The following is a 20,644-nucleotide window of genomic DNA, read 5'->3' as shown; positions in this document are numbered from 1 at the left end:
TCTGTAGTAACTAAGATCTTTTAAATATGAAATTTAAAATTAGAGAGTAGAACATGTTCAACTAAATGTTCCTTATTTCATTCACTTCTCTCTCTTAGGAGTCAGTGAAGACGTTGTCCATGAAGTTCTTTCTATGTGGTTCACGTCATTAACAAATTAGTTTTTGTGTGTGTTCAAGTTCAACTGTAATATATTATTTTATAAAATATACACAATCTTAAATCTACCCCCAGAGTCATGCTTGTGTCTTCCCTCTGTACTTGAAAATGTGGTTGATCTAGTGACTGAAAAGACTATACCATGATTTCTTGTTTATTTTACTTGAGTTATTATATTATGCTACTTAGACCCAATAATTACTCAACATCCCTATAGGAACCAGGTTTAATTGCAATAAAGAAAGTAGTATTTGGGTGTAATAAAACTTTTTTAAAAACTCTAATGCAGTTAAAACTGGGTGGAAATACTCCCTTGATGGCATTTTTTCGGTCCTCCAAAACTAGGGTCCTGGAAATGCGTTCCTGGGACTGCGGCTCTGAAAGTGCGGCCTCCGATACTGCATACGGATAATATTGGGCTTCATTTTGCAAAAGACGTGAGGCATTTTGGATTTTGTGCGTGCAATTCTTGGATTTGTGAGGAAAGTTTTGAAAAAAAAAGAGGCAAAATTTTGAAAATGTCTGTAAACAGCTGAAAAAACTCTAAGGCCTGGTTTCACAGACAGGGTTTAGACTAAACCAGGATTAGGCCATAGTTCAATTAGAACATTTAAGTCATTTTTATAAACGTGCCTTAGAAAAAAATAGTAGGCCTACTGGTGTGCATTTTGAGACAAAATAAAGGCACTGATATATTTTAAGATCAGTCAGAGCAATTTTCTTTTAGTTGAAACAGCTCAGACTTTGGTCAGATTTTGGTCTGGGATTAGGTTTAAACCTTGTCTGTGAAACCGGACCTAATAGTTTGTGATATGAAGAGATGGATAGCAAATAAAAAGTACTCTTGCGCCACCTAGTGTCCAAACTAGTATTGATGCTACGACTTGTGTTGACCAATTAAGATAAACTTTAGATAAAATCTTGTACCATTCAAATGAATCCAATAATCTGTTTGTCTTTTTAGGATTATTTCACAAAAAAAAGTACATTTTAATGCTGTCATACAGTTTAAAAAACTATTGGTTATATCACAAATATTTACAAAAATGTTGCTTATTTTAAAAATATATAATATACATTATATATATATATATATATATTAAAAGGGACAATAAAACAACGATGACATCAAATAGTTTTTTGACAACACAAATAACTGATGTTTTCAAATTTCAAAATACATTTATTTAGGTTTTTTTATATATATAAAGTGACACCACAAGTAAAATACAAACAAACAAAAACAGGATTTTCAAAACATTCCCAAATAATTTGGCATAATTTTGTCAGATTGACCTGAATAAGCTTTCTCAAACATTTAATATAAAAAAATACCTAATAAATATAAATCTTAAACACTAACATTTATGTTTAGATTAGAAAGTGATGCCTCTCCACATTCCCTGATGATGGCATTGGCATTGACTAATGTAAAAATATAAACAATGTTTATGAGAATTACAATTAAATTTGAGAATGACACATTACATTATTTTTTTAACTTAAAATGCTTAAATTTAGATAGTTCTAGGAAATGTTGGAGAAACATTTGAGAGACAAAATCTTTTTTATATATATATATATAAGCTTATGTATGAGAGGTCATGTGACGGGACAGGTGATGACGCTCTCTGAACGTTTCGTTACATATCGGACACTTCAGCCTCTGGTCCCTGTGCCTCGACTGTCTCTCATCTGGCAGCGCTCTCTTGTGGTGGGACCTCATGTGTTGCACCAGGTCCGATGTCATATGGAAATAAATGTTACATTTAGCACACCAGTTCTGGATAGGTAGCCCAACAGAAGACAGAGAGGGGGTCAGTAGCGACTGCAGACGGTTAGTGTGTGGATGCAGCAGATGGGAGGTCTTGGGCCAAAGGTTTGCACTGGGAAGAAGAGCCAAATGTTTTGTCAGATCCGTGTTTAGTAAAGCAGAGCTGTGGAAGTTGAGTGGGAGAATGCTGGGGAGGATAGATGTCCGGTTAGCGATGAGGTTGTTGGTAAGACTGGTTGACATCAGCGGGATATGAGGAGGAGGTTGCGTGAACGCGCTTTTCTTGTAACCTTGAAGATCGTTTGACTCTCTAGTGGTGAACGCAGACTTTGTCACTATTGTACTAGACTTCAAATCCTGGTCGTCTGGGTCTGTTGTGCAGTTGTCATGGCATTGTGGTTGGCTGCATGGAGAACTTGGGCCCTCGCTGAAAGACTTTTCACTGGAGGACAACCAGGAACATCTATTCACTCCATTAACACAAAACCTTTTCACTAATACCTTTTCGTCTCCATTGGTATCAAAAGATGACGGTTCGCCATCACTCTCGTCTGTGTCTGATTCAAGAGAATGTCTTCTTTTAGGGCTCTTTGCATCTGTGGGATGATTTTTCCTGCAGTTCTCCAGCTCTCGTGCTAAATTGTGGAAGTTTGTGGCAGGTTTTCTACTTTGAATTTCTGGGATGGTGATTTTCTTCAAGAAACTTGTAGGTTTCTTTATGCAGAAAAATCTCTTGTGTGCCAACAGAGGAAATTCAAAAAGAAAACTCTGTTTGCATTCAGAGCAAATTAAACCTAAAAGAGAAGTTTTAAAAAAAGTCATTTTACATTACAGTGAAACATTTATGTATTGGCATTGAATCATTCATTTAACCTTTTCGTTCCAAAACACTGATTCGTTCCTTTTTGAGTGACTCAAAGCCAAGAATGAAACAAACATGAGTGAATCATTGAATCAACATTCGACAGATTCATGTGCTTTATTTTTTATGGTTTGTTTTTTAAATTTTACAATTTTTTGCATTGTTTTATGCTTGTTTTACCGTTTCAAATAAAAATCGATAACAACAGCTTTTAATATAATTAATAAAAAAGACATATTATTTTAGATAAAATTCAAAAACACTGATTCATTTGGTAATGAAACATGTATGGGTGATTAATTGAATCATTTATTCAGCCAATTGGTTCAAAAACACTGAACGAAACAAGTGACTGTCTTTAGTGAGTCATTGAATTATTCACTTAACTGATTTATTCATTCTGAAACACTGCATTTAATAGAATGGGGTTATATAAATATATAATGCATTCAAACCTTTTGTGATCTTTTGCTTTGTACTGAGGCCAAGCATTTTGGCTAGATCTCTCCCATACCAAACTAAAAGCTCAGTGTTTTCAGGAATATGCTTTATGGCTCTGAAAAACAGTTGTCCGTTCTTCATATATGCCTCTAGATTTTGCTCCTCTGCATTCCTGGCTGACTGAATCATCTGCAGACATTTGCTGGACACTGATGGGTTCATCTGAACAATGCAAAAGAACATGTCCTTAATATCTGAAAATGAATAGGTTAACTATTTGTAATACAACAAAAGTTATTTGCATCATTCATAATAGCCGAGACTGGTGGTATACAGCTGTCAAATGGTGAATCTTTGCAATGATAAAATTTCTGTAACGTTAAAATTGCTTTTACACACAGTCGGATTTTCTCTAGCAGTGGATTTGTATGGTGTTAGTATCTTATATTGAAAGTAAAATTTCATATCATATTTTTGCAGCTGGGTTAACATGACATAGATTAGCGCTACTTATAAAATAAAGGAAGATTTTATTTGAATAGTCAACCCGATCTCATGAAAATCCGTATAAATCGTACGCCAAATAAAAATGAAAACTCGCGGTGATACGCAAAAATGGACTTTGGCGTGTATATGCCACACGATGGGTAGGGTTAGGGTTGTGGGGTAGACTGCGTATCATATGCACGCCAACAAATTTGGTATCATATGCACGCGAAAACTGCGTTTTGTATGCACGCCAAACACGTTCGTATCATATATACGCCAAAGTCCATTTCTGCCAATACCACGAGTTTCCATTTTTATTTGGCGTACTATTTATAAGCATTTTCATGAGACCGGGCATTAATGTCAGGTCTGGAGAAGTTGTCACATGTGCTTAATGTTTTTGTTTACTTTATATATAATTGCAGTTCCCCAAAATACTCGTTTGTTCATACTATTTTTCCTATTGGCAATAATGGTGAAAATTTCAATATATTCTTTATAGCAAAGACCTCAAAGTAGCCTATATGTCCTATATACACACATAAATTAAGTTTTGATTCTAATAAATATTCACTGCGTAAAAGCCTGATAACCAGCCCCGGTCTATAAGTCATTTATTCTTATTTAAATTACCTGCAGCACATAGGCGGTCTCTGGTCTGTCCGCGCACTTGCAGGCGATGAACGCGACGCTGTCACAGAGGGAGGTGTGTGTCAGAGCACATGGACCGAGCACAGCTCCTGCAGGCACGCCTCGAGAGGTGCTGATGCTGCTCACAAAACGCGCGCTTTCCTCTGGACCCTGAGACATCAATCGGAAAATCAAATTCACTTTCTGTATTTTTAAATAGAGTTTTAATTATCATCATAAATGCAGTTTACCATTTTAATCTCACGCATAGCCTATAAAATCCTCTCAGCTGAGTCGGTGTCTTGGAGCGAGTCCTGATATGGATGCTCTGAGACTGAGTGATGATTCTTAAATTATGAACGCAATCATTTATCTGCGGGAAACAGTGACGAGACTCCGCCCCCGACCCCCCTGACCTGTCCTGCTCTTATCTCTAATGTGAGTCGCTCTGGGTCAGTGTCGTTAATCGTGGAGATGTGTGGCTGATTCCTGAGCACTGCATCTTTAGCTCAAACGTCTAACCTGAGATCGCTGAGATGAGCTCATTACTGTCATATTAACAGCAGTGCGTTCAGGCGTAAATCATCACTGACTGCAGGCTATTATAGCCTTCACACACAGGCCTGATGCAGTGTTCTATCTATCTATCTATCTATCTATCTATCTATCTATCTATCTATCTATCTATCTATCTATCTATCTATCTATCTATCTATCTATCTATCTATCTATCTATCTATCTATCTATCTATCTATCTATCTATCTATCTATCTACTCTTAGTGAGTTTTGATTATAAATGAAAAGGTCTTTTCTGGAATGCACTGCCTTTTAAATCCCCGAGTTTTTCATTTTTCAATTTCGACTGAATATTCTCTGTGAGCTTTCTAAAAAGAAAATTAAACTCTCTCCTAGAGGTCCAATTTTTTACCCATTTAAATCATTTTGATTTACTACTGCAGTGTTCACTTGCAGACATACATTTAATAAAGTCAAAAAAAGTAAGTTCTACTTTTAAAGTAAACAGAAATTGTAATGTTTTGGGGGAAAGCACATGCCTAATGTAGTAAAAAAGTAATATATTGTATTTAAAATACATCTATTTCATACTAAGTATAGTTCAAATCTATTAACATATTCACTGACATGTTGCTCGAGACTTACTGATATAACAATTATAAAACTTTATTTGTAGTACTTGTGCACAATGCACATTTCTTAACATTAAGCCTAAAATGTGTTATAATGTCACTCTTGATGAGGATTGTATGATATTGGTCTTTAAATGCAAGATATTTAAAGTATCCCTGAAGTATTCTTGCAATAGTTCCACTTTAGCACAACCAAATTTACTTCAGTATATTGGACTTCAGCACTACTTCCACAAGCGAATTAAGTAGTTGTTCTAATTTAGCAGACTTTAAGTATACCAGTTTAGTATACCAAAAGTACAACTGCAGGGTATTTTTATTAAGTAGCTACATAAATATGTAAATGCATTTGTTGTATACTTAGCATGACATGAATGTATTTCAAATACATTTTAGTATTTTTATTTTCCACTACATGGTAATCTAGTATAAAATAAGATCTGGTGGCATGATATATCTTGATTAATGGAAAAAAAAAATATTCAAGTTCAATGCAGTATATTACAGGTCCGGGTGGATATTTTAGGTTATAAGTGTTTACCTGTTACTTTTTAAAAGTTTCAAAGCTCAAAAGTTGTAGGAATGACCTATATGGCCAGCACCCTTCTGCTATTGCTGCCAAAGGCCTTTCGTTTTATGGTGCTCTCTTTCGTCCCAACAAAACAATCCCTGCTCTTTTAAGATCCCACGCTGTTGTGTAAGGAGCGCAACTCCACATTCAGCGCATGCGCACTGAATCAAGTGTTCATGTGCAGCGCAAACCGACCCGCTTTGAATAAAAAAGAAGAACTTCACGGAATGAAATAAATGGAGTAGAGCACATGGATATTTGAAAACGGGAGGAAAAAGAATAACAGCTCCTGAAGGTAGTATTTAAAGGTAGTATTGTTGTTCGATGGTGCGCGTCATGCAGGAGTGAAATAGCCTAATCCACGCGCATCAACTGCGTTTCTATCACTGGATTTGACGGGTTCCCATAAGAACAACGCGCGGCACATGACAGGAATGAGAGGAGACAGCGATCATGCCAGTAAAGCCACTTGGGTGCTCCAACTTTTCTGCATCTCTCTCCTGACTTCCTTTGGGAAAGGAGAAGATGGGTCCTGCCACGGAGCCTTTGATTTATATTTTATTTTGGATCGGTGAGTTTCAATTGCTGTGCATGTCTATATGTTTTATAGACTGTATGTTTATGAAACGTGCAAGCACACGCTGCACACCTCTCTCTTTCTCGCTTTCTTTCGGTGTGTACTTATCTGACTGATATATTATCAATAAAAATAACTCCAATGAGCTCATTATTAGTCCTGGTATTTTTAGGTAGCCTACCGTTTTTTTCTACATAGCTCTCTCAGGAGCCCTTATATGGCCCTGTTTATCTTGTAATGCACCAAATGTTCACCATCATTCTAGGTCGGGCAGTGTGTCTGACAACTGGATGGAGATCTATGGATTTGTGGAACAACTGACTAATCGTTTTGTAAGGTAAGAAACTATACGTTAAAAGTTGTTTCTTTATAACCACCTACTAACTAATACCAAAAGCTGTTGACTTATAGAGTTGCCTGGCACAAACCACTTGTCTGATTCTCAAGCTCTCGCACATGTGTGGAACTAAATATAAACTTAATTTTAGATTACTATTTTTAAGTCATTGTAAAATGTGTGTTTGGATTACTGTGTGGTATGGTGACCTAGTTAATGCAAGTTAGGGCACAATGGTCAACCTCAAATACTGTCACGGTAGTAATTTACACCACTCACTGCACTGCTATAAAATTATATATCAGACTCTTTCAGAAAACATATTATTTTTCTTACCCACCCAGAGAGTAAATTTGATTTTATACTTCCTAACGGATTGTTTCTACTTCCTTCAGCCCAAAAATGAGAGTGTCCTTTATAGTCTTTTCCTCTAGTGCAGAAGTAGTCCTGCCTCTCACTGGAGACAGGTGCGTTTCATTCAGTCTGTTGTGAGTCACACCGTAATATTGTTAGTATAAATCCAGATAAAAAGCATAAAGTTGATGTATTTGCCTGTGTGTTTAGGGAAGCTATTGATAATGGTCTGCAAAGTTTGAGCAAGGTCAGACCTGCTGGTGATACCTACATGCATGAGGGGTTAATAAAGGTAAGTAGATGATATATTATCACCAAAAGCATTGCATCTTTTTTGCTCCTACTATATCAGAGATCATAACTGATAAAAACATTTTAGGTATTAGAACAAATGACTAACCAGGGCGCAAGAGCATCTAGCATCATTATTGCATTGACTGATGGGAAGCTGGAAGTCTATCTACATGATCTTGCTGTGAAAGAGGTAAAGCAGCATACCACATGAAATATTAATATCGCATAAGCATTTATTACATGGAAACTATTGCATGTTTGAACTGATATAAATAATACCTTCCACCTTGTTTTGCAATATAGGTTTGACATGTTCTGGGTTTATATTAATATTATGCATATTAATGTATAATAAAATATTTAATAAACTATTTAATGAATTCCCCATTCGTTTTCTCAGGCTGATCAGGCGAGACAGTATGGTGCTCGGGTATACTGTGTTGGCGTGAAGGACTTTGATGCAAATCAGGTAAGACTGTTCATCAGAGAAACAGAACTTGCTGAAGCCTAAATATTAAAGATGAACAATTTTAATCTACTGAATAACAAAAACAAACAGAAAATCCCATTGACTTACATTGTATATTATATCTAGAGACTACAATATCATATAAACTTGGAAGTGGACTCTTTTGACTTGGATCATTAAGCAATCAGCTAGAAACCCTATCATGAGTGGTGCATTTCACACTGGCAAGCAAAAACAATTTCTTCAGAAAATGTAAAATAAAATCTATTTTCTAACATTCTGTTTTGAATCGATTATAGTTCATTAGTTGTTGGTGCATCACTGTCACGGGAATGTTGTTGTCATGACGATATTGTTTGTTTCATGTGCATTAGTAACAGCATTAGTGTAACAGAGGGATCCTTTATATTGACATTGGTGGATGAGCTTGTCTGGGCAGGGTGCTGAGTGTAATTGCATTCTGCAGAGCACATATCCGGCCCGTTTTACATTAGCAAGAGATTGATTCTGGCTTGGGAAATGGTAGCAAGATTGCCTCAAGTATTGGCAGCTACAGTGATGTGAAATTGTGAAAAGAAAACTCATTTCTGACATAATACGCCAATATGTTTTCATAGCTTACAGATATTGCAGACAGCAAAGATCAAGTGTTTCCTGTTGTGGATGGATTTCAGGCCCTCAAAAACATTGTGAATTCGGTGAGGTTTAGCACAAATGAAGAGTGCTTTTCTTACATGCGCTTTGTATGCTGCTTTCTAATTGACTTGTATTTGTGTTTACAGATTTTAAAGAAATCCTGTGTAGAGATTTTTAACCTTGAGCCCGCCAGCATTTGCGTGAATGGTACGTCTAAGTTCGCATGGTTCAAGTGACCCAATTCAGATTTTTTTTTCCTCCCATGTGGCACAGATCGGATTTGACCCATAAATATGTAAGCAGGGAAAAAGCACATGGATTCCGATATTCATCTAAATAAATCAGATATGAATCAGATACATGCATTGTCTACAATGTAAGTGGACAGATTGGACATTCCAGGGTTGCCAGGTCTGTGAAACAAAACCCAACTGCTATTGAAAAATAGCCCAAAACTAGGCCAATTGTATTTTTTCTGTGTTGAAATAATTTGAAAGAGCAACAGTTTAAAAGTAGCCCAATTCTGTGTTAAAACCGCTTACATGGCAACACTAAGATATTCCCCAGTCAATGCGAGTTGTACGTCATTGAAAATGCGACAGTGGCAATTGACATCGACTCAGGTGGAAACTTTTCTAGGCAATGTTCCAAGTCTGCGGTTTTCTTGCAGATATTGCCAACTTTTACCATGTCCACACCGGACGTGAGCAACGCAGTGTGACGCGATGCAACAAAAGACAATAGAACACATTATACTCGGTGCGACGCAACAAATCCCTGGCATTAAATTGATGCCTCATTCTAATTATGACGTACTGACACTAAGTACAAATGACTTGCAATGGTTGCTTTGCCACGTCCATACACAGGCTTTACGGTGCATTGCACAGGGCATCAGCGTTTATGCTTCTCATTTACTTTGAACGGGTGACGTTATGCATTGCCAAAACGAATTGTGGATCTGTTGTGTTGCGCCACTGGCGTTGTTCATGGCAGAACTTTTCAAGGACCTGCGCAGGTGTCAGCCAATCAGATCGCCTTATTCAAATACCCTAGCCAATCGCGTTCATGCAACAGTAGAAAAGTAATGTGATTGATAAACAAAGTGATCAACGTCGACCCCCCTTGTGAATGTACCGTTAGCTGTTGTGGTGAGACACAACAACTGTCGCATCCATTGTAGACACAGTTTTACGCTGTTGCTGTGGGTTGTTTTTTAGTTTGCATGTTAAAGTGATCTTCACCTCACCCCAGAATGTGATTTCGAGGGACCCTTGATGGAGGGGAAAACAATAGAAAAACCATGTCTGAATTTGTTTTGGGTTAGTTTTGTTTTGCAGGCCTGGCAACCCTGTTTATGGGTCAACATCTAACTTGGGTTGTTTCACCAAGCGTATAGCATAAATGCAGATATTGGATATGGGTCACTTTTAAAAGTCAAAAAATTTGGATAGAGTCAACAAATCGGAATTGGGCATCAAGACCTGCAGTGTAAATGCAGCCTAAAAAGTCTGTGTAAACCTGATATTTTATCCTTTTGACATCATGATCATGACTAATTTCAGTGTAAAACACTGTGTTTTAGAAACTTTCAGCATTGTTTTGCGAGGAAGGGGATTCATGCAGGGAAGAACCTCAGAAGGTGTGGTCTGCACATTATCTGTCAATCAACAGGATCCTTACAGTAAGCCACTGAATGCATTCCATCTATTATAAAACATAAAAAGATGCCCTAGCCACAAAGATACGCCATATAATTCACCTCCCCATTCAGCAAATTAATAAATAGCACATTAAACCACAATGTTATTATTATTTGCTAAGAAGAGAGGTCCTAAACTCTGCATGGTCTCCAGAGGCTCTTGCTCTTTTAGCCGATGGGGAAGTTTCATGCAGCCACATCCTTAAATAAGGCCTCTGTGTTTCAGCCTGCATTTGGCATTTTACGGAAATCTCATGCTGCTCTCTCTTCCTTCTAGATGAGAAGCCAAGTGCAGTGAAGGATAATTACGTGCTGTGTCCAGCGCCAGTGTTGACCGAGGTTGGACAGTAAGTGGCATTGGACCAGCTTCAGTTGGAGAACAGTGGCTCTCCATTCAGAGCCACAGCTGTTACAAGCCGACATGCAGAGGCAACGAGTTCATCATCTTTTCCCAGGGTTTTTTTATCTCGGTTTCTGTTTATAGCTTAGCTAATAGACAACTGATAAGGAGCAGGCTCAGTGCAGGACTGAAACAAAGCAGCGTGTGTGACGGCAGCACATTTTTGTTTGCCATAGTGAGCTGCCTTAAAGAGACATGCAAAATAAGCCACCATTTGCTTTGCGTCAAGGCCAAGTTTGTTTTGAACAGATGAAAGAGACATTCATCTTGTTGTTTTAAAAAGAATACATTAGTACAGCACTGTTGGTCTCTTTGTATGATGAACTATGCTCCGCCTCTGGCATTTAATGCTGTAATAACGGACTTTCACTCTCTCAACAGCTCTCTCGAAGTGCTCATTAGTCTGAATAATGGCCAGTCTTTCATTTCAAGTCCAATCACAATATATGCCACCACATGTGTAAGTACACAATACATTTTTTAACAAACCAAATTTAATAACACATAAATAAATAGTCTGGTTATAGGAACATAATTAAACCAAAGTAGTTGGTTATTGCATGTTCTCTTAAAACAATGCATTGTGATACAGTGTCCTTTTAGTAAAAAAAAAAAAAAAAAAAAAAAAAAAAAATATATATATATATATATATACACACACACTATTATTGTATTTTTGTAATATTTGAGTAAACATGTTTTATTTTCATTTATAATTATAATATTTTTTTGTTTTTGTTTTTATTTATTTAATTTTAAGTAATTTTTTAATTTAAAGTTATTATATTTTAGTTTAAAATTTTTAAGTTTTTCCCATATTTTTAAATATATTTCAGATATATTTCAATTATATATAATAATGCTTTGAAAAGAAGGCTTTCCTGCTCACCGAGAATTTATTTGATCCAAAATACCACAAAAAAAGTAATCATGTGATATATTATTACAATTTAAAAGAGCTGTTTTCTATTTGAATATACTGTAAAATATCATTTATTCCTGTGATGCAAAGCTGAGTTTTCAGCATCATTATTCCAGTGTCACATAATCCTTCAGAATAATTCTAATATGCTGATTTGCTGCTCAAGAAACATTTCTGTTTATTATCAATGTTGAAAACCATTTTTTTCAGGATTCTTTGATGAATAGAAAGTTCAAAAGTACAGCATTTAACTGAAATATAAAGCGTTTATAACATTTTGTAATTGTACACAACTGTTATGATTCTAAATCAAACACATTTTTTTCATTTCTTATAGTCTGATGGGATAGTGATAGTGATCGTCATCCTGGTGCTGCTGGTGTTGTTGGGTTTAATTGTGCTCTGGTGGTTCTGGCCTCTCTGCTGCATGGTGGTGAGCACTACAGATACACATCTTGTGTTATGTTCTGCAAACGTGTATATTAATGAGATATTACTATTTATATGGACTGTTTTTCTACTCCTGTGACAGGTAATAAGAGATCCACCCCCATCTCGCCCTCCGCCTCCATGCCCAATACCTGTAGGTTCAGTAAATTGGGGCTTGAAATAAATTAGAATTTGCAGAACTGACGATTTCTTGAATAGCATGATATATATCTTACAGGAACCTGAAGAGGACCCTCTGCCGAAGAAGAAATGGCCTACAGTGGATGCGTCTTATTATGGTGGCAGAGGGCCTGGTGGCATCACACGGATGGAGGTGACCTAACAATCCAATGCAATCCAAAAAAACAAAACAAAAGTTCTATGGATATACGCTGAAGCTTACAACTCCCACAGGTTCGCTGGGGTGAGAAGGGCTCTACAGAGGAAGGGACGCGGTTAGCGAAAGCCAAAAATGCTGTGGTCAAAATGCCAGAGGAGGAGTTTGAAGAGCCTGCAAAAAGACCCCCACCCAGACCACCACCAATATATCATGCCCCAGTCCCAGACAAATGGTACACGCCCATTAAAGTAAGTTTCCTGTCAACACATTGGCTTTTCATTGTTGGATGACTGTGGTAATGTATTTTTACAAATGCCATTGTGTTTCTGTTTATTTTTCTGTGATGTGAATGTTTTAGGGGCGTTTTGATGCTGTGTTAGCATTGCTGCGTAGACAATACGACAGAGTTGCTATCATGAGACCCACAGCAAATGACAAGGTACGGTGGCCTTGGTTTATGCAAATCTGTATATTAAAACAACAGAAAAATTGCTTTTGTTAATTAAAATGTTTGGTTAACAATAAATAAATCTATTTTTTTTTTTCATAGAGTAACGAAAACAGTAAATTGATATTCTTTGATATTTTATAGTTTGTAGTTGTGAAGACAAATACTAGTTTTGCAGAATGTAACTGGAATCTCATAAGTGACCATTTGGACCGCTCTACACATCTACAAATCTGTGTCACACAAATAGCACTCCACCTACAAAGACATCACTGTAAATTCTCTAGTTCTCTATTGCTTTTAATAAAATTTGGTGTACGTCGCTAAGCTAATAACGTGATACTATAACAAGCAAAAAATACAGAACACAAAATTCAAACTGTATATTTTTGTTGATACTTTATATTTATACTTAGTGTTTATAATTATATTTATATGGTATATTCTCATATTTTTTTCACTGAGCTTTTGTGTCCCCACACTTAAATGTTGGAAAATGCTTAAATCATCTTACTGCATATGTGTAAAATGCAATAAAAGTGCATTGAGATGATGTAACGGTTGCTGTCCAGGGAGACAGGAGAACGAGGAGTATAAAACAAAATATAACTTTATTAACTGAAACAGAAGCTGACGCAAGGTTAACAGCATAAAACGTAACTTTAAGACTAGACGAAGACTTAAGAGAAACTGAGGACTTATAAAGGGGCTGGAACAAACGAGGAAACAAGGTAATTGAATCAAACACAGGTGATGAATATAACTAATTAACAAAACTAGGTCAGAAACTAAAACAGGAAAAACCAAATAAGGGCAGAAAGGGAACTAAACAGAAACAGATATGTTACAGTATCTCCCCCTCCCGGAAGGTGCGTCCCGCACCGTAACAGTAACATCGGGGAGGGGGGGCGGGCGTCCTGGAGGCTGGAGCAGGACCAGGATATGACAGGGAAGCCTCCAGGACGGATCAGGAGCCCTGGGATGCCATGGCAGGACTGGAGATTCGGGAGACCAGGGTGGATCCGGAGCCTTGGGAGGCCATGGCAGGACTGGAGATTCGGGAGGCCATGGCGGATCCGGGGCCTTGGGAGGCCATGGCAGGACTGGAGATTCGGGAGGCCATGGCGGATCTGGAGCCTTGGGAGACCATGGCGGATCAGGAGCCTCGGGCGACCATGGCGGATCTGGATCCTCGGGCGGCCTTGGCGGATCGGGGTCCTTGGGCGGCCTTGGCGGATCGGGGTCCTTGGGCGGCCTTGGCGGATCGGGGTCCTTGGGCGGCCTTGGCGGATCGGGGTCCTTGGGCGGCCTTGGCGGATCGGGGTCCTTGGGCGGCCTTGGCGGATCGGGGTCCTTGGGCGGCCTTGGCGGATCGGGGTGCTCCGTGGCCTTGGCCCTTGGCCTGGCCACACAGACTGAGACTATATGGCCCCCCCCCAAAATTTCTTTGGGAAAGTTCCCCTCTGGGGGCCACATTGGAGGAGCGGACTCCTGGGGGCGCTCTGGAGGAGCGGACTCTTGGGGGCGCTCTGGAGGAGCGGACGCTTGGGGGCGCTCTGGAGGAGCGGACTCTTGGGGGCGCTCTGGAGGAGCGGACTCTTGGGGGCGCTCTGGAGGAGCGGACTCTTGGGGGCGCTCTGGAGGAGCGGACTCTTGGGGGCGCTCTGGAGGAGCGGACGCTTGGGGGCGCTCTGGAGGAGCGGACGCTTGGGGGCGCTCTGGCCGCGCAGACACTTGAGGGCGCTCTTGCAGCGCAGACACTTGAGGGCGCACGGGAGGCGCAGGGCTGGACGGGACCAGCGGGAACTCAGGTGGGCTGGACGGGACCAGCGGGACTTCAGGACGGCTGGACGGGACCAGCGGGAACTCAGGTGGGCTGGACGGGACCAGCGGGAACTCAGGTGGGCTGGACGGGACCAGCGGGAACTCAGGTGGGCTGGACGGGACCAGCGGGAACTCAGGTGGGCTGGACGGGACCAGCGGGAACTCAGGTGGGCTGGACGGGACCAGCGGGAACTCAGGTGGGCTGGACGGGACCAGCGAGAACTCAGGTGGGCTGGACGGGACCAGCGGGAACTCAGGTGGGCTGGACGGGACCAGCGGGAACTCAGGAGGGCTATTACGAGGAGCCGGCACTGGAGGGCACTTGCGAGGAGCAGGCACTGGAGGGAACTTGCGAGGAGCAGGCACTGGAGGGAACTTGCGAGGAGCAGGCACTGGAGGGCACTTGCGAGGAGCAGGCACGGGAGGGCACTGTGGGCGAGCGTGTACTGGGGAGAGGACGGGAGCCGAGAATTCCCGGGGAAGTGCCTCATCCAATAAACCCCCATTCAGTGTTGGGGAAACCCACTTAGTGGGTGGCGAAACCATCTTAGCCGCGGGGAGCGGAACCACTTTCGCCGCGGGCGGAACGTTCATCGCCTCGCACGGCGGTATCTTCATCGCCGTGGACGGAACATTCGACGCCAAGGTCGGCGGTTTCCTCTTCGCCGCAGATGATTTAAAATTCCCCTGGGACGCGGGTCTAGTGAAGCGGCGTATTGCGACCCGTTCTCCCCAGAACGGCAGACTAGCGGACGCCGCGAACGGTGACCCATTCTCCCAGGTACGAGGGGCAGGGGCGAGCCGTGAACGGCGGCGCGATCCCCCGCAGACGACGGGAACAAGCTCAAGCATTATGAGCGTCGATGTCGTCTTCGGTTACAGGTGTAGTCTTCTGTAACGGTTGCTGTCCAGGGAGACAGGAGAACGAGGAGTATAAAACAAAATATAACTTTATTAACTGAAACAGAAGCTGACACAAGGTTAACAGCATAAAACGTAACTTTAAGACTAGACGAAGACTTAAGAGAAACTGAGGACTTATAAAGGGGCTGGAACAAACGAGGAAACAAGGTAATTGAATCAAACACAGGTGATGAATATAACTAATTAACAAAACTAGGTCAGAAACTAAAACAGGAAAAACCAAATAAGGGCAGAAAGGGAACTAAACAGAAACAGATATGTTACAGATGATACTGAGAGATCAGACGTAATAAAGTTTTCATGGTATTCTTCATCATATCATTAGCAAAAATCCACTAGTTTGTTATCAAAATATCCAAAAGCTAGCCGTTGTGTTGAACATGCCACCTGATGACTAATTTACTATTTTTTGTTCCCTGTAATTTTGCTTTATTTGATGTTTGATTCATTGCGGTTTCCCTCTTGCGTCATACTCCGGGGTTCCCTTATGGTGTGTGCATACCAAAAGTGCATCTAATTATTTGCGAGTAGATTGCATGCAAAGTCAATGCAAGGATGCAAATAGGTGGAACTTGCGTCCATAGTTGGCTAACGATGCTTTTAGGAAACGCACCCCTGGTCAGGACATGCTGGTTAGGTATGTTTTGAAGCATGACTGCTGGTTTGAGCTGGTCCTGAGCAGGAGCTAGTTGCTTAGGACCAGCACATGACCAGCCAAGGACAAGCTTAGACCAGCTCAAACCAGCAGCCATGCTTGAAAACATACCTAACCTGCATATGCCGTTTTTTTCAACAGGGGAGCCTAAGATGCCTTAAACGCTGCTTATGTAGAAATCTCACTAGGTTGTAAAACAGGCATGCAACTGCAACTGCTTAGTTCAGTCCCTCATTTGGTCCACTGAATAGGCTCATTAGCACTAATAAGCTGCACAAACGAGGCTGACAGTCCTGTCACAGACAGACCAGATCACACTCTCGTCATACATCTCGTGTGCGGTGCTCCGACTGGTCATGAACTGACCCTTAAACACACTCATCAGAGAGGAGTCGTCACTATTACACTCATTAGGTTGACCTGACTGTCAGAGTTCAAGTTGTCATGATGTGGCACTCTGTGTCGGCAGTGTCTGACACTTCACTGCCAAACGTGACCTCTGACCTTGCACTGATTGCACTGTCACACTTAGTTTGAGTTTAAATGAACGTCCTTCTATAGGCACAATGAGAATATTGTTGAAGTGTTTGGCTATGAGCGGCTCTATGGGAGTTTTATGTTTTTAAGGCCTTACCAAGTTTGACTACTAAAATGCCTAAATTATTATTTTTTTTAAATACATAAGAAAAATAGATAGAATAGATATAAATATTTTCTTACATTATTCCCTGTTTATTATCTTTAGGATTTCTGTGTTTAAAGCCTTTTCATACCAAGTATGATGTGAACTTTTTTTTGTCTGCCGTATGATAAAATGTGCCCTCAGATCAATAAACAGCAACCGACTGCATAGCAATGCCATTGCAATGCGGTGGCAGGATTTTCAAGGACAAGCACCCCTCATTTTCTTGTTATACATGTTTTTTTTTTCCCCACACCAAAGATTCAGACTTGCTGTAAATAGAGCTTAATTATTAACATTGGTACCTGTTCTACATTCATGGTACCAGATCTGTCCAAACAGAGTTTGTCAAACATTAGTGTTGCTTGATCAACCTGCCTGACCTCCATCATTCCTGCTTCCTTACCGCCAATTAAAATCAAACCTTCTCTCAATTGAACTCAATTATTTCAAATTATCGTACATGTCAGCGTGACAACAATATTGTCAAAACAATCATTTTTTACCATAAGAGATGCATTTAAAAAAAATCCAATGTGGATGATTTAGCTTGAGTACTGAGTTAATGTGATATGGACTAATCAGTGAATGGTGGGTGAAAGATGAGGGCATAGCTAGTAACATGAGGCAGAGATATTAGAGGATATGATTTGTCATATTTCACATTTATAAGAGATAATGGGGTAAAGAGATGAGTGTGATTGTAAGAGGGGGTGGTGGGACAGTCGGCCCTCCGTTATGAATCTGTAACATCCTGCTTTCATGCTGTCTTTCAGGGACGCTGCATCAAATTCAACCGAGTTTAAACCAAACATGATGTGTCCTTTACAGTAAGTTCTCATCAATTTTAAGATACTATTTGGAAAGCCCAGAAATTCTGATGTGGAATTCACAATAAATGTCACTTTTCAGGTACGTTCAGACAAAAAGGATTGGGAGATCCACAGCTGTATGGACACAGTGGGAAAAGCTGTACTTCTGTATTAAAACCTTTGAATTTGAATTCTTACGTGTAAATCTATCCTGCTGATTTTTTTTTTTCTGCATGTCTTTGAATATGGTTGAATTCGCTGCTTTTATAATACATTTTTTTAAGGTTTTCTAGTTACAAACCAATACAGTGCCTTCTTGTGAGTATATTATGAATGGGTTTGTCAAGGAAAGAAAATGTAAATTATTATTTTTATTTCCATAGTTATTTTATTTCATTATTATTAGTAAAGATGTTAATTATTTAGTAAATTCACGGAGATGTGTATTTAATTATTTGTTCTTGTATTTATTTATAACAATTTGATTTAATCAATGACATGTTTGACACTGTTTGTGTATAAATCCAATGAAATAAATTATAAAAGTTTGCTTGTTCACTTAAAATTGTTGTGGAAACTGTGACACATTACAGTTTAAAAGTTAACAGTAGTTTAAAAAATAATAAAAATAATAATAAACCTGAATTAATATGTAATTGACTATCAAAAAAGACTATTGATTGCATTTAAAATCAGTTAAGTTCCAATAATAATTGAGAAGCAAGTGAGACTCTTTTAAATCCATCAGTAAAATTGTGACATACATGAAAAAATACTACAGTAATTTATAACCAGTTTTTGAACCATACTATAGTAAAGTGTATTATACTGTATTACAGTATTCACAACACTTTGTTAATGAATGCTACATCATACTGTACTAACTGATAAACTGTAATAAATACTGTAGTATACTTTACAGTAGTGTATTGGGTAAAGTAATTATATTACTTGTTATATTAGCACAGCAACTATAGAATTACCACAACAAATTAATTCAAGTACTTTACTATAGTATGGTTCAAAAACACTATGTAAATTACTATGGTATTTTTTCGTTTGTTAATGTAGTAAATGGCATATCCATTAGGCCTACATTCAATTATAGTAGTTCACTTGTGAGCATTTATTATGCAATAATGAAACAGCTTGTATTACCTTCAAAATAAAATGCAAAATGGTTAATTTATGAGTTTTTACAATGATCAATTAATTCCTCAAATGGTCTGATAGAATATGAATATACAGCCTAGAACATCTGATGAAATATAGTTTGGTAGGGATTAGTCTGAAACACAATCAACAGACTGTATAATGTCGGATTATTGCATGTTACAATGTCTGGATATTCCAAATTATAATCCTAATCTCTTATATTTTATGAGATTATTTTGCTGAAAGGTAAAAGGGGGGTTGAGAATCAGACACGTTATTTAAATATATTAAAAAAAATTTATACGAAATGTTGAGGTACACATTTACAAAGTAGGCTATTGCATTTACATTGTGCTCAAAATTATTCATACCCTTGGTAAATATGATCAAAGAATGCTATGAAAATAAGTCTGCATTGTTTATCCATTTGATCTTTCATTCAGAAAGATATAACCTTTAATTTAAGTTTAAAAAAAGTGAAAGTGGGGGAAAATCACATTATGAAATAAATGTTTTTCACTAATACACGTTGGCTACAATTAACTTTTTGCAACCTCCTTTGGCCAACATAGCTGCTCTGAGTTTTCTCCTATAATGCCTGATATGTTTAGAGAACATTTGACAAGAGATCAGAGACCATTCCTTCATCCAGAATCACTCCAGATAGATCCATGTTGGTGCTTCTCCTCTTCCGTTCACCTCACTCATTTTCTGCAGGGTTCAGGCAGGGAACTGAGACAGCCATGGCAGAAGCTTGGTTTTGTTCTCAATGACCCATTTTTGTGTTGATTTTGATGTTTGTGGATCATTGTCCTGTTGGAAGAACCAACCACAGCCCATTATAAAATTTCCAACAGAGGCAGACAGGTTTAGATTTTTTTATCTGTTGGTATTTGATCGAATCCATGATGCCATGCATCTGAACAAGATGTCCAGGATCTCTGGCAGAAATATAGGCCCACAACATTAAAGATACAGCAGTATATTTCATTGTACACATGGGGTACTTTTTTTACTCCTGTGTGCACCAAACCCATCTTGAGTGTTTGCTGCTAAAAATCTCATTTTTTAGTTTCATCTGACCATCAAACCCAGTCCCGTTTGAAGTTCCAGTCGTGTCTGATAACTGAATATGCTGGAGCTTGTCTTTGGATGAGAGTATTTTCTTTTCTAGATGTTGTCTTGAAACTTTCCCAAACAACATGTGGTGATGTAGGTGCTGTTTGATCTTCTCTTTTTTATTTTTTTTTATTTTTTTTAATGCTTTTCTGACCTTGAGAATCAACTATTTTCTGCAATTCTCCTGTGGTCATTGGAGAGTCTGTAGCCACTCAAACTCTCCTTCTCACCGTACATTAGGACTATATAGACACATGTCCTCTTCCAGGCAGATTTGTAACATTTTCTGATGGTTGGAAAATGTTAATTATTGCCCTGATGTTGAAAATAGAAATTTTAATGCTAGCTCTTTTCTATCAGACACTTTCTAATTTGTGAAGTTCAGTAATCTTTCACTGTAAAAAGTGTTAAGTTGACTTAACTTAAAAAAAACTGAGGAAACCCGTTGCCATAAAATTAAGTAAATAATAATTAAAAAAAAAAGTTCAAT

At 38.9% G+C, this 20,644-nt stretch overlaps 2 protein-coding genes across 2 annotated transcripts; one reads left to right on the top strand and one right to left on the bottom strand.

Moving 5' to 3' along the window:
- Positions 1-1,746: 1,746 nt before the first annotated feature.
- Positions 1,747-4,534, bottom strand: prdm8a (PR/SET domain 8a; the record flags this gene model as incomplete). Its single annotated transcript, XM_079408424.1, has 3 exons — positions 1,747-2,726; positions 3,250-3,457; positions 4,358-4,534. 3 exons carry the CDS (start codon positions 4,532-4,534, stop codon positions 1,747-1,749), a joined length of 1,365 nt encoding a protein of 454 aa, XP_079264550.1.
- Positions 4,535-6,145: 1,611 nt separating this feature from the next.
- LOC306863697 (anthrax toxin receptor 2-like) lies at positions 6,146-19,067 on the top strand. Its single transcript, XM_079407195.1, has 18 exons — positions 6,146-6,646; positions 6,918-6,989; positions 7,385-7,456; positions 7,554-7,635; positions 7,723-7,827; positions 8,038-8,106; positions 8,724-8,804; positions 8,889-8,949; positions 10,328-10,426; positions 10,722-10,791; positions 11,226-11,304; positions 12,104-12,199; positions 12,299-12,349; positions 12,434-12,529; positions 12,610-12,783; positions 12,894-12,974; positions 17,845-17,898; positions 17,981-19,067. Exons 1-17 carry the CDS (start codon positions 6,501-6,503, stop codon positions 17,872-17,874), a joined length of 1,464 nt encoding a protein of 487 aa, XP_079263321.1. The 5' UTR covers positions 6,146-6,500; the 3' UTR covers positions 17,875-17,898; positions 17,981-19,067.
- Positions 19,068-20,644: the final 1,577 nt, after the last annotated feature.

The sequence above is a fragment of the Barbus barbus genome (genome assembly GCF_936440315.1).
Source record: "Barbus barbus genome assembly, chromosome: 45".
Taxonomy (NCBI): Eukaryota; Metazoa; Chordata; class Actinopteri; order Cypriniformes; family Cyprinidae; genus Barbus; species Barbus barbus.
Note: the sequence above shows the minus strand (reverse complement) of the source record. Positions and strands in the feature narration are given on the sequence as shown.

Bases quoted from the DNA above. Each gene is read 5' to 3' on its own strand.
- LOC306863697 (XM_079407195.1), top strand. From the start codon at position 6,501: ATGACAGGAATGAGAGGAGACAGCGATCATGCCAGTAAAGCCACTTGG. The intron at 7,828-8,037 runs GTAAAGCAGCAT...TCGTTTTCTCAG, and splicing joins ATGATCTTGCTGTGAAAGAG to GCTGATCAGGCGAGACAGTA. The intron at 12,200-12,298 runs GTGAGCACTACA...CTCCTGTGACAG, and splicing joins GGCCTCTCTGCTGCATGGTG to GTAATAAGAGATCCACCCCC.